At 45.7% G+C, this 14901-nt stretch overlaps 1 protein-coding gene across 4 annotated transcripts in view; it reads right to left on the bottom strand.

Moving 5' to 3' along the window:
• Window positions 1-14901, bottom strand: part of LOC120817530 (serine/threonine-protein phosphatase 2A 55 kDa regulatory subunit B beta isoform) — a 35001-nt gene that overhangs the window by 14104 nt on the left and 5996 nt on the right. The window contains exons 1-2 of one of the 4 annotated variants that reach the window (XM_040173858.2): window positions 3689-4220; window positions 3409-3590 (exon numbers count right to left, since the gene is read on the bottom strand). The exons of 1 other annotated variant lie outside the window; for it this stretch is intronic. In XM_040173858.2, the coding sequence (XP_040029792.1) occupies window positions 3409-3478 (70 nt within the window). In that variant the 5' untranslated portion in view covers window positions 3479-3590; window positions 3689-4220. Of the gene's footprint in view, window positions 1-3408; window positions 3623-3688; window positions 4221-14901 lie in introns of those variants that run through there. 2 more of the 4 variants (XM_078102339.1, XM_078102340.1) reach the window with 2 other exon arrangements.

The raw sequence follows: 14901 nt of genomic DNA, 5'->3' as shown, positions 1-14901 counted from the left end.
TTAACCTGGTTTCTCTAGGATCAGCCCCTTGGGAATGAGACCAAATGTGTGTGTGTGTGTGTCTGTATAGTCTCTCTTTTGTGTGTGGGCTTTTCTGTATCGCCACACTCCAGGGAGTTGAGGGTGAAATGGGCGAGACGTGTTACTGCCTCACTTCTCACACTTCATTAACACATCAGCGCAGTCACACATGTGACTACGGACACAGGACGGGACGGGGCAAGACGAGAAGAAGTGGTGAACAGCGGTGAACTTGGCGATCGATTCCTGCATGCGCTTACATGAATACCAAGTGAGGTTGTTCCAAATGCTTGGTATTTGGTATTCTCTTAGAAATTGAAGATGTAGGAGGGGGATGGTGCAAGGAAGCGGGGGTGCATTGAATTATAATCCAGCACCAAAACAAAAGCTGTCTCTTCCCTCTCTATCTGTCTGTGTTGCTTTGGTGCAATCCCTTTCATCTTGCTTGTTGTCAAGGCTGTAGTGAATCAAACATTAGACGCCTGCTGTACAGAGTGGAATCGTGTATCTGCAGTGACCCGTTCACCGAAGCATGAAAGAGTCCGAGAGACACTGCTTCTTCGACGGGACGCAGGAATTAGCTATCAAAACTTACAAATGTAAGTCCAGAGGGGTCAAGCGCTGCTTACCCTTCAGGCTGGCACTGCACCAAAGGACTCTTGTTGCAGTACATCCGTCACAGCAATAACTTAAAGCACCGAAAAGACGTTTGAAAGAATAGGATATTTTTTGGATGATTGTTCTACAGTACGAACACCGCCGGTTTTCTTTATTAAATCCTCATTAAATTTTCATCGAGCTGCAGACTTAATAAGAAGCTAATCAGGGGATGAAAGCAGCTGCTGAATAAAGAGGGCGACTCGCCCCAACTTCACAGCTTGCCATTAAGCACCCCCCCCCCCCCTCCCCCGACCCTACCCCCATGCGCACACGGGGGCATTATCTTTCTTGCGCTATGTGCCGTGGCGGGGTTCGGCGTTTTGAGTGTTTCGCAGTGAATAATGGATGGGACCTGGGGGTATGCTGGGCTAAATCTTTTTATGCCGGGGTCCTAAAGTGTGGCCCCAGGCCGTTTGCCTTGGCACAGGCAACCATAGGCGGTGCTGCTCTCATCAGCAGCTGCAGTAAAGGCTGTGAGCTCTATGTTACGGGACTGCATCAGTATTCAGGGGGTTTAGAGGGGTCACATCACACACAAGCTTGTACTTGCATCAAACAGACATATACGCAGTGAGAGAAAATGAGAGAAAAGAGAGGGGGGGGCGGGTGGGGGGAGAAGGTGGAAGAGATTACATGTCCTACCAATAGATCTTTAGGCCATTGTTCCGGTAGCTAAATTGTAGAGGACCAGAAATCAATACCAAAGCAGACATTAGGTCGGGTCCTGCCTCACAGCGAGGAAGCTATTTACATCCCTGCACCCCGAGTGGCGCTGTGCTGTTTGACAATTTCACCCATTAAAGGAACATCCAGGGTGCAGATTATGAATATTAGCCGAGATGCATGTTGTAGCAGCGTAACGGTCCATTGACTCAACACACGCTGATACACAAAGCTGCAATGAGACACACACCATCCATTTTTTCACTATTAGCAATTTGTCATCTGCAGGCTGCTGGTGAAATCCGACTGCATTGGCATTTTCTTTCATCTACAACAGTGAATGTATGCATTGAGGTTGAGAATACTTTTTACTTTAATACTATGGATGACCAGCACAGCTTTACCCACAACGTGTGCCCATACACACCGAGTCGATGTAGCCGCTCACAGACCAACGCGGGTGTGCGATTGGTGCAAACCAAAGGTTACCCCGAGTGACATCATTACAATGTGACATCATTAAAGTGTCCTACTGTTATGGGCAAGCCCGGCCCGAGGGAAATCCCTACCACCGCCGCCTCTGGGACCTGTATGTGTATGCGTGTGTGTGTGTGTCTGTGTGTGTGTGTGCGTGTGGTCGGAACGGTCCGGGCCTTATGGAGCACTTTGGTGAATTTATGAGGACACACTGGTATGTGGACCTTTGACTTTAGAGTGACTTCATACCACTTTGGGAGACAGGAAGCGAGTGTGAATGGGCTCTCGCACGCACACAACACACACACACACACACACGAATGCATGTGAGGTGTGACAATCCGTCGTAAATTACAGCAATAAAAAAATAACAAAAGTAGATGTTCCTTGTTTGAAAAGCGCAGATGGGCCGCAGACCAGACAGTCCTTTGCTTTTAAGAGACGCGTTTTACGCCCTTGCTAACTCTCGTTTCTCCTGAATGTATGAGAGAGCGAAACGGAGCGACGGGAGGAAGCTGGCAGAGGAAGATCCCCTCCTGTTCTTCATCTCAGCTCACACATCAAACAAAGCTATCCATCACACCCAAACCCACCCCCCACTTCACTCCTGTGTCTTTAGCAGTGACAGGAAATCATCTGAGCAGGAGCGGAGCAAATGATGGGACTCTCCCATATTTAAATGAAGAAAAAAAAGAAACACTGAGGAAAGCAGCTGCATGTGAAAATAAGACTTGCTGTCTTCTGAGCTTTGACTTTGTCTCTCCTCCAACATGCACTCGCGTCAGATTAATGACAGTGTTATTGGTAAATCAACGATTAAAAGGAATTAACATCTTATGAGACAGAGGTGGAGCTGACTATTTTGCATCAATTAGTTGATAAAAGGGCTGATGGTCAACGAGGTGGATACACACACACACACACACACACACACACACACACACACACACAGAAAAAAAAAAGCTATTGTTCAAAGCAGTCATAAGCCTGTGGAGAGACTGCTCCTTGAAATTAGGGCACCTTCTCCGTCTAATTATTTCAACAAGTGAAAACACATTCCTTCCATCAATAATGCAACATTTCGGTCTGATCACATATTATATAGCCAGCAGCAGCCGAAGCAGCTGTCCGGGACGCTTTAAACGAATTGCTTCTCATCGTCCACGCAGATTAAAGCAATGATTCCCCCTCGGTCAGGATTGTCCTCTTAAAATAGCAGGCATGACGAGCAGCCACATCATCATCTCCTGCTTTGACACCACACGCTGTTACAAGCACACGACCGGAATATTCCTGTGACACTCCCATATCCGATTGATGTTTCTGACGTGATTAAATGCGCATCTATGCACTTTATGGGCCAAATCGTTGCTATATATAATCTATTTATTGGATCACCCAAGCCATTTGTCTGAGCCAATATGATATTTTCTCAATATATATATTTTTATCTTCCTTTGCCGTGCCTCATTTCTGCTGTGATATTGGCATCTCTGCACACTCGGGTTATTTTTGTATGTGCCGGTAAAAGAGCTTAACGTGTATCTCTCTCTCTCTCTCTCTACCCAACGTGATCTGTTTAAATACCTTCGGTTGCATAGTTGTGGTCACGAAGGAAGCTGTTGTTGATTTTCCGGGTGTCACTCTCTTCCTCCATTGATAAATCGGCTCGTTCGGGATCCTGAAACCGGCAGATCTGCTCCCATCCTGCCCGGTACCGTCAGCAGGCGGGCTGTAGGACCAGCGGGGGGCCTGTCATGGCTCCAGATCTCCGGTGTAATCAACAGTCACAATCAAATACCTGCGATGATGATGATGATTATGATGATGATGATGATGATGATGTACGGGCAGGTCCTGTCCGCACCTCTGGGCGCATCCAACTGGCCACCGTCCGCGACGCAGTGACAGTGATTCCAGATGATAGATTCTAATAAAGGTAGCCGATTGGGTCCCCTTCTTCAGAGATGTATACGAATCACACCAAAATATATATATATAAAAAAAAAAAAAACTATGCGGATTTTCCCAACATAGCCGGTCAAAGAGAAGCTGAACCCACAGCAGCAGCGCACTTCGCAATCCTCTATTGGAGGATTTGAGTTTAGGGAGGCTAGATTTGCCCCCTCCCAGTGCCAGCGGGGCGGGCGGGATTATGCGTCAACAAGCTTGCTCGGATCACTTCACCACTTCCATGTGAGCCTCTCCGCTCCGCGCGTCATCCCCAGAGTAGCACCGAGCTCCTTCTCCGTCTCCGTCGTCTCCGAACACTGCGCGGTCTCCTCTCTCTCCTCCATTCATTCACCGGCGCGCGCGCGTGTGTGTGTGCGTGTGTGTGTGTGTGTGTGTGATCCCCGGCAGCTCAGCTGACTCAGTGTGCGCAGAGCAGCGCTCGTACTGTAGTTACCCGGTGCGCTGCGCTGAGGGCCCCTCCCATGCTGCCGGTGGCTGGCTCTTTAACAACAACAGAAAAGCACCAGCATCAAATGTGACGCTCTCTCTCTCTCTCTCTCTCTCTCTCTCTCTCTCTCTCTCTCTCTCTCTCTCTCTCTCTCTCTCTCTCTCTCTCTCACCACCGGAAGAGAGGAAGAGTTCACAGTCGCAGCTTGATTACCACCTTCCACGAGGGTCGAGCGTGTAAAGCCGACAGCTTCTTTCAGGCCTGATAGCAGGTTGCTTCCAAAGCCAGAGAGATCCTGCATCACCCGCCCTGCATCCTGCGTGCAGAGGACATCCATGCATCCTCACAGCAGATTGAGCACTGGGACACTTTATGCAAAGAGGACAACAGAGGCTTTACATAAAAGGTGTGTTAATGGAAGCGATGCACAGACACACTATACTGCCCGGAGGAGATGGCACGTGAAGTTCAGATTCAGAGAAGAGAGACGCACACAAAGGAGGGAGGCGGCGAGGATGAGTCGCGTAAGGGAGAAGACTGTGAGCAACAAAGAGGGACAGAAAAGAGGACAGAAGAAAATGAGAAATCCCAGACGCTGATTAATTAGATTAGCAGGTCCGCCCGTCTGCGCCTCTTACTGGAAAGATCTCATTTCCATGCTGTTTTAATAACCGCACACAGAACAAGCCTTCTTCTGGTCAGACCGTAGGCTTTGATGAGTGTGTGTGTGTGTGTGTGTGTTGCATCGCTGCCCTTATCTACTCACTTTACCCTAAATAGCTTAAGGCCCACAAAGGGACAGGGTATCTCCCCTGCACGAGCCCCAACGCACACACTCACACACTCACACGCGTACACCACAGTGGCAATAAAGAGATTGTGGAGCACCCTCTCCTAAATGCATTAGCTCTCTAATCCAAGAGACCATTTGCACATCCAATCCTCTGCTCCTGTACTAATGGGTATCTGGCTGTGAAGGCAAAAAAACAGGTCCTTCCCGCATGCCCTTTTACACCCCATCACCCTCCAACCCTCATCTGCATTGGAATACAGTACAGGGCGTTTTCCATTCAGCGGGGTTATGAAGGTTGCTCGAGCGTTTGCGAGGCCCTGCTATTCCCATGCGTTCATATCTGCCGGGAAGTTCTGCCATCCTTGACCCACTCCGATATGACTGAGCGGTCAGCGGTGGTTCCCATCTCTATCAATATTTTAACAGGCTTCAGAAGGACAAAAGAAGCATAGAGCGTCCCTCTCACGCCAAAGACTGAGGCCGAGACCGGATGAAATCTCAATGAAATCAGAATGAAGACAATGGATTTAGCGGAATGAAGCTGCATGGAGGAGATGTTCACCTTTGTCACCGATGTTGTTGAGAGGCGATGGGGGTGGGAAGGGCTGGGGTGGCAACTAAAGGCACCGCGATATTTGACTGTATAATGAGAAAAGTGGAAAATGCTGCTCGGAGCCACAGCCCATGGGCTCAATCACCGCCCCCCCCCCCCCCCCCCCCCCTCCCTGCCTCTTGCCTATTCCCAGTGCATATATAGCAATCTCTTTGCCCCATAACCCTCCCACTTCTCTCTCCTGGCTTTCCTGCCAAGTAGAAATGTGACCACACTGGTTCATACACTTAAGGAAGGCATCTCAGAGCAACAACCATGACCGGAAAATCATTTACTCTCAAATCAATTCACGTGACCTGATAAGTGAGTCGATACGGTCTGAGACACTTCCCCTCCAAAAGCCTCACGTTTCTGCACCCCGAGGCTTGTTTAACGTAACTTTCTCTTCCCCCTCAGTCACTTGTACTCCTCTGCTGCGTCACTTATCTTAATCGGCACGCCCCATCCACCACTCCGGTGGCTATAGGAGACCAGTCACGGCGCGTCTGCTGCCCAGCTGCTGTGTGTCAGGTTTGGGAAATGCTCTGGGGTGGGGGGGGGCTTCAGAATTGGAGAGCGTGTCCCCAATTCTCCTCGATCGTACGGACAAAGTGGGTTAAATTAGGCTCTAGCAGCCCAAACATAGGGACGCGATCACATGGCGATGATATTTTAGTCACGCCCAATTGCTTTGCTTGATGTGTGGTAATTGCTTGACCCGGGGATGCCGTCGTACGGCTACAGGCAGCAACGACGTCTGCATACCAAGCAGCACACATGCAGCACACATGCACACACGTGTACATGTGTATGATTTGACTGTTATGTATTCCACATTCACTGCATTCCCCTCAGAGTACTAGATCGCAGCCATTGGCTGTATCAACGCCTGGAAAATCTTCTGTGAGAATATTGATTATTTGCAGTTAATCCAGACATGCGAGAGAAAGATAAATCAATACAAAACCTATTTAGGAATAATTTAGTGAATCATAGTTTGAGCTGCATAGGTTATAAATAACGGAACAGTTAAACTGTTTGCTAATGTAATTATTTACACAAATCGGTCTCATACATCAGATACCTTTGAACATGAGAGATGCCATTACATAAATTTATTTATTTTTTGTCGTAATTTGTGTAAAAGCGTGAGCTTGAAATGTTTTCCAGACAAAAATAGATCATCAAAATATACAATACGTATTCTGTAGTAAGTTTGAGGATCCACGGTTTGACTATAGGGGTCGATATGTTGACAATCCAGTTGTATATGCAATCTTTTATTATCACTAGTTGGTTTTGTAGGTATTTGATTGTAGACGGAACAAGTCAGTAACCTCTGCGGACCAGGAAGGACGGTGTACAATCTCATGCCAATAGTCCGGACAAAAGTGGTGGATTGACAAGGAAACTAATATTCATTCAATATATCATTGAGCGGTACCAGGTAACATAAATAAATGATGCACATTGTCATAAATAAAGTATTCGAGTGATTTACAATGTTACCCACAATGCTTAATAAAGAGATCAGAATGAGTGGGTGCCACATAAATCTCTGACAGTAGATACATTTATTATATATCATGGCAGTAGTGGAACCCAACTCCATATGAGAGGCATGAAAAGACTGCAGAACACTGGGGTTTCAGCAACAGAAGGGGGGCACTTGGTCTTCATATCCGAAGGCTTCCTTTTTTTACAGGTTCATCGTACAGCCACTAAATGTCTCAGTCTGGCACGACATCTATAACGACTTTCAGGACAGTTTAGGCGACTCGTAAACGCTGCAATACGGCTTGTGAGTGGTGCAATACTGCGCTGTGATTTGTGGTCTATAATAACACATTTCAATAGTGTTTGGGCTTTTAAAAAAGTCACTTTCTTCATCTTTGCTGGACAAGGATGGATGAAATCACTCTGTAACACGTAAACAGTAAAGCCTATTTGGGGGCTGAGCTGACTTTATATGAGGGGCCTCAGTGACGAGCTAGCTGAGCTATGAAAGGCATCCTGGTTATGAATTCCAATGCCTGTCCACAGCTTTTAGATCTCCTCAGTTATTTAACAAATACGTTTCATTCACTAGAATGAGATTCGCATTTCCAACACGCATTGCCTTACATTAGCCATGCAACCTACCGCGGCATTAAGAGGAGCTAGACACATGGGGGTAAGAGGATTGCCCCGGCCATCCATCTGGACCGAGCAGCAGCGAACCCCCGAAGATGCAGCACCCTGGCCTGGATACACCTGCTCATTCTGCCCTTTCTATTGAAACTCTCCTCTCTGGAGATATTTATTCAGTAATAAAACTTAACCTCTGTGAGAGTAAAACACATTCATGCTGTACGGAGTAAGTAAAATGCTGAATAAGTGTTCTGTTTAGAACCTTCTGACTTTAAATATGATAAAATGCAGCTTCTGTTCTCTTAGTAGAGTACAGATGGAGATGTATGGCCGTAGCTGGTGAATGAGGAGAGCAGGAAACCGAGATGAGGGTGGGGGAGGAACAGGGGAGGAACACAGAGGAGAGCGGAGGGTTCTGCGGAAAGGGTAAGGAGAGAGAGAGAGATAAAAAGGTGGACGTATCGTTTTGGTAGAGGGCATTAAATCAAGCCCACAGGCTGTCCCAAAACCAGCGGGCTTTACTCTTATTGTCATTCCAATTACATCAGGAAGGGACTAATGCTTCATTGCTCTGAGACTTCAGACCAGCAGGATTGGATTTTTTTTCTGTGTCCCCCTGACTCTCCTTTCCCCTCCCCCAGCCGTCCCCCTCTCTCTCACTCCCTTGATAATTAATTAATTGAAAAGAACGTGTGTACAATGATTAGCTCAGGACGGAGCATTTTGGATGAACATTAATCAACTGAAATGATTTCCTTTGCAGAAACACAGCTATTTTATTAGCCACTGACACACCACGAGGGTGCACAGATGGAGACCGGAGCCACATGGAAGTCTAAGTGGTCGCGATTGTCTGCCGTATGAGGACGTTAGAAGCAGTCAAATCTGCGGAGACGTTAGCATAAAGGTGAAGAAGTCTGCACACATTGCAGATTTAGATTTATTTAGCAAATATACCGTCTAGATTTGCTGAGAGGAAATGATGCCACTTAACAGAAAATCCCTGTATTGTACCTCTCCCGTTGCTAGGAAACTGCAATTGAATTGGCATTGCAATGCAGCACAACAGCTGTCTACATAAATTGGACAATTAAGATCTTAAAATGTCATTATTTTGGTCATATTCATCTCAATGAAGGTTCAAGCGCGTCCCCACACGTTTTCTACCAGTCGGGTTAATGTGCCGAACATGCAGAGAGCATGTTCGGTGTAAAGCTGGTTCTAATTTGGGAAATGATCAGCAATGCATTAAGGGTGGGGATACTGAAATATCACAATGCCTGGCATCGTCCGTGCTTGGATGGACACTGTGTGTGTTGTTAAGTATGCCATATTTGTCCTAGAGCACTTTTCTCTCCCAGAACAGATGAAAGACCGGCAGGAAGAAAGTAGGTTAAGCAGGTTAGTGAGCGACTACAAAGCCACCTCCCCATACATGACCAGAGATCCATGCACAGCTTATGTTCAGGACCGCTGAGGAGGCTCTTCACTGAGCAGCCACTGAGGCAAACACCAAATGGGTTAAAGGGAAAATCCTCCCCCGAAATGCTATTAATATTTTATAATATAGCACATTTAGATTTTAACTGCCTCGTAGACTAAAAAGGCAGTTTAAAAAAAAGGGAAATCGCTTATAATGTTACCCATAAGGATCCTCATGAGCTTTTACGATCATAAAAATAATCAGTTTGAATGTAATGCCTGCTCAGACAGGACATTTTCTTTATTTATAGATATCTTTAAAAACTGTCAAATAATAATAAATAATCAAAATAGTACAGCAGAAATTCTACATTTGGTTTATGTTTTCCCTTTAAATTGTTTTCATTAGCTGCATAACAAGACTTTAGATTGAAGACTGCAAATTTATTGCATTTTGACTTCAATGTTAAAGCCAACATGCTAAAATGCTTCCAATTAAATTAGAACGTGCCAATGTTTTAACAAAAATCATGTAGCATGTAACATTTCGTCGTCGTGGTGCAAGGGTACAGAGGGTGCGCAAGGAACTGCTAGGTTGATGGTTCGAGTTCCGGCTGCCCCATGTCCCAAGTGTCCCTGAGCAAGACACCTAACCCAATTGCTCCCCGGGCAAATATGTAAAAAAAAAAAAGAAAAATCCATGGGTTAAAAATGTAATGTAAGTCGCTTTGGATAAAAGTGTCAGTTAAATTACCTGTAATGTACTGTAATGTAATTTATTAATTAGCACACAAAGCCAAGATGAGTGGGATGTAGATTTGAAGGTATTTTGGTTATAGCTTTCAAATTCAATTCAATACACAATGTCCACATTGAACAGTTAACATATATTAAAATGACCTTTGGACTCTACCATCCACAAGCTCTAGCTACATTCACAAGGTAGATATATTCAGCATGGGTTGATGGTGCCAATAAGAACAGCAGCAGTGTGTCCCCGACCACGCTTCAGAACGCACTCACTCCCTTTCCCTGCGTACAGCGCGCCAGAGGGAGTTCAGCCATGTTCCAACCAGCCCCATGTGACCACAGAACATGATGGCTGGGAACCTCGGCTCAAGACCCCCGCACACACTCGCAATTAAACACCAGCGCACACAGCTTTATTGCAATAGTCCTCACCCGCACTCGCTCCGTCAACAACAAAGATAAACACACGCACGCGTGTCACACTTAGAGGCTGTAATCTCCAGGAAAATCCCATTTGGCAGAGCAGCTGCCAGCGTGGATCACAGATAGACTGTTGTCGTGGTGCCCACAGGGTGGCAAGCTGTCCATCCACTCTCTTCAACCAGGCACACACGCAGACACTTGAAGAAGAGCTTAAGGTGGGGTCGGGCCCTACCACTGGCAGGATAAATTCATGCAACTTGTTTTAATAGGAACACGTCGCTTGGCTCTCCCAGACAGTTTCTCATTTGAACTGGGCTTGATTTTTATTGCTCAATGTATTGATCTGGCATGAGGGATCTCTGTTGCAAAGCAGCCTCGGGGACTCCGCCATTTCTGACATGTGTCAGGAGACTGCGTGGTGGTTTATCGAATCCATGTATTTATAGTGCTGTGGTGAATCTGTCAAAAACACTTTGTGAGAATATACACAGGTAATATAAAACAATGAAATAACATCTATTACAAAGTGATGGTGAGATCTAAAGTATTCTGCTACCATCTACATTTTGAAGTATGAAGATGTGGAGTTTATGTATCTATGCTTTACATGTTACAATCTATGCTTTACATGTTACAGCACACATTGAGTACCAGTCAAAGGTTCCGCTAAACCTTCACATTGAGAATGTCCAAACTTTTCACTAGTGTAAATACCCAGAGAGGAGATTGAGCGTATTTATATGAACACCTTCCCTTTAGCATTAGAAGGGGTGATCTTAGAGCACCATCATCTGGCCAAACGGAATATTACATCTTTAAACTTTGGTAACGTGATCAACGTACTATGATGCATGAAAAACAAGTGTTAGTCGGGATTAGATTTAAATTACATTCAAGGGTGAAGCATATTTGGAAAGCTCCAGAGAATAAATCAATCAAATCAAAGGCAATGCAAAGTATAAAACTCCAACCACTCTGGACTTTTGAGGCGGATACCACCGTGAATACGCACGCGTAAAAGGTTGAGAACCCTTGTAACCTGTCTTTGCCCCTTCCTCTCTAAAACCTTAAAGCGCTGCAACTAGATATACCTATTTACAAACAAATATCATCTGTAAAATACTATCTGATTTCAGTTTTGTGGTCAGTCTCTGATGGAAAGTTCCCAAAAATAGTTTGTGCGTGTGTAAGGACAAGGCTTGGTTCACATTTCAATCAATACAGGAAGTGCTTTATTCTGCATCCCCAGTCAATCGTTAGCCATTATATCACACATGAAGGACCTGTATAGGAGGATGCGAAGGTTTTTGTTCATGTAAACGGAAACAACCCATTTTGTTTTGTATGTGTCCTGAGTGAGCATTGCAGCTGTGCTCACCCTGCATGTGATGTGACAGCGTCGATATGGGGATCCATATCTGGTCCTCCCCTGGCCTAAGACACCAAGCAGAACTAATTACACTGGCAACAGCCTGCCAGCTGGGGGCCTGCAGGAGAACTCGGAGCTGAGCAATCTATAGGGGAGGCGGAGATGTGGGCGAAGCCCCGTAAGGCGAGTATTACAGACATATGACGTCATACATTCGGGGGGCAAAAGAGCGAGCGGAGGAACACACGTACATGTACACTGACGGCGTCTCCTCAGACGGACGAGCCAGTGAAGCAGCCAGAAAAAAAAAAAAAAGACAGGAGGACTGAGGCGGGGAGCCGGGCTGGGAGTTATGCAGTACAGACACGCTTCAGTACTCTTACAGTGAGCAAGCAGACAGAGCGGATGTTTCTTCATGAAACAGCCATTTCCACTTTGCCGAGCCTGCTTTCCCGGTACAGGTCCAGCTGCTGGAAGCGCGCCACGGCGCTGCACAGTGACAGCTTTTTCATCACAAATGACAAATGAACCACATTCTTTTTTTTTCTACCTGCTGCCTAGTCCTTCGTTGTTATTGCTCCCTATGCGAATGTGGAATAGAACAACTGGACGGACTGAATTCTGAGGTCACACCCATACACGTGCACAGACACACAGGACTCCTACAGTGAATGCTTGAAGTTTGGGGTAAACAGTAAACAGCCTGTGTGCCAGGACAGCTTGGCCTAGCCGCACACCGTCAATACTAATGGCATCAGGACACAAAGTATCACCATAGAAACCTGGAGGCTCTGTCCCTGTCCCACACCCCTCTGTACTACCGGAAGACGGGGGGGGGGGGACCCAACTGGGGTAAAGAACTAGAGAGTGAAGGTAAGAAACATCTAAAAGAAAAGGAAGGAGGCAGATGAAGAGAGGGGGGGGGGGGGGGTTTGCTGGTGGGATGTGGAGTTCAGCATTTTCGTCGGTTAGGTTAGGTTCCAGAGTCGAGTGCTCGGTATGGAAACAGGCAAAGCAGTGTGCACACGGCCAAGCCTGGGATTCAACTGCCGGGAAAAAAAGAGCTCCTTTCCCCCACAAATCTGCACTCTCATCCCCCCCCCCCCCTCTCGTGCATCCATGCCGCCATCCATCACGCTCTCTATTCTACCACCTGACGGCCTCTCTTAGACGCAGCAACACTTTTAAACAGGCCAGATGGGCTCATTGAAATATATACAAGTGTCTGCAGCATTCTCAGTAATAACACTGCTCTCTTGAGCTGCTTTATTCCTGAGTAAGATTTTGATCAAAGAGTCTACTACAAAGCCGAGCCAGGCCGAGCCAGGCCGTATACCTCGAAAACATCCCCTGTAAGGCATTCACGGGCATTAAATTGGCTGCTGGTAGAAAACCGAATTTAGGCTCAGCTTTGCACTCTGTCACGCAGCAGGCCTCCGAATACGTTTTATGGTATTGGGTCACAGACTCATTTGGTCAGATCAATGGGTGCTAATCACTGAGGGCCGAGGCTGAGAACGAAGTGAACAAAGCACACATGTTCCATAACACAACGGAAACACATCTCTGTCACTTCATTCCTGAGTATGGCTGTTAGAGGCAATTTAATGCCAGGTTATTCCTTTACTGAGTAACCATATCTCATCGGCCTTCAGTATCCAACCACAATTTAGCTGACTATAATCGGGCAAAATATTTTTTTTGTAACTTTTTTTGTAACTTGCGTTTTCCGAGTGAGAATGACCTGTAACTCTTTATCCATGTCAAGAAAAGTCTCCCGGACACTGTTTACCAAAATGGATTATTGGGATTTATTAGATCAAAAGGCACAAAAACACTTTTTGATTCCTTGGCCTCTGACTTAACTAAGAAGAGGAGTCTCTGTGCCTGGAGCCCGCCTGTAAATATGTCACGTACTGATCCCACAGAGATTAACCACTCATGTCTACATAATCCCACTGGATTTAAAATCTGGTTAAATTCCTGGTCGACAGGACTCCTTGTGTAATCAATTTATTGAATTTCAATCAGATTAATTCTGGTGTCAGCTGATGGTTTGTTAGCCACACACGTAGGCTAATGGTTTGTCCCAGTGAGAGTGGGAGTTTCCCTGCTTTTAGACCTATATTTGTGTTTGCACTACCTTGACTTACTTACGTTAGGTCAAAATAATCGCACATTGTGTTAATTCTGCACTGGAAAGATATTTGCTCCCTTTCTATTAAATGTATTTGTGATGATACATATTCTCTATTTGGATACAAAACGGCATTAATTGTGCCAGCTTCACCTGTCTATGGCTATCATACGTTACAGTCTCCGGTGTCTCATTTCAACCGAATGGCATCCACGGTTATAATCACAGTAACTTGAAATCAAGACTACCCTACATGATTGTGTAGTACACCAAATATACACAGTTGCAGACAAAACATGTAAAAAGTATGTTGTTTTATAATAATAATGTTGCTCTCAACGTTAGTTAATTAGCAGTCTAGCTAAGATGATTAGTTATATGCATTTGGATATAAAACAAATTTTGGTACACAATTAACTTCCTAACAGCGAGGGACGGCATAGAAAAGTCAGGGACTCAAAAAGTAGGAAACTGGCACATTCTAAAGAAAATTGTCATGGGCACAACTTCTTGAATCTTACAGGTAGTTTAGTCATTTGTCATGCTGTTTTAGGCCTATTTGATGACTAGTAATGTTCACACAAGAGAAGTTCCACCAGCTTTCTTTCCTGCATAAGAATACTGACTAAAAATAAAGGGAGGCTCACCGTTTCAATCGGTGTAAAGGCTCTGCAGGTATATTGTGTTTAGCAAAAATTGTGACTAAAACTAGACATGCGTGGTTTGCTGATTCATGACTCATCGTGTGCCATTCAGAGTCGTTCTATACTGTGTGTGCGCACGGGGCGTCAGAGGCAGACTGGTACTTCGTGTACTGCTGCTGCCTCGCACAGTAGCATTAGGCTACATTATTTATCCAGTGCCATTACTTGACGTACAGTATAAAACACCATTCAGACTAGTCTTCACTAGGCTATGGCCCGAGGAGTGCTGTAGCATGTCCCGTGCCTCACAGGCCCTGTACTCTGCCCACGATGCTGATGGCAGCACAACATAGGCCTCATTAACAGCTATAGCCATCTTTTCTCCAGACTGTTTGGGTTTGATCCCTGCTCCGTATCCA

Source organism: Gasterosteus aculeatus, chromosome 4 (assembly GCF_964276395.1).
Source record: "Gasterosteus aculeatus chromosome 4, fGasAcu3.hap1.1, whole genome shotgun sequence".
Lineage (NCBI taxonomy): Eukaryota > Metazoa > Chordata > Actinopteri > Perciformes > Gasterosteidae > Gasterosteus > Gasterosteus aculeatus.
The sequence above is the reverse complement of the archived record's forward strand: the minus strand, read 5'-3'. Positions and strand labels throughout refer to the sequence as shown.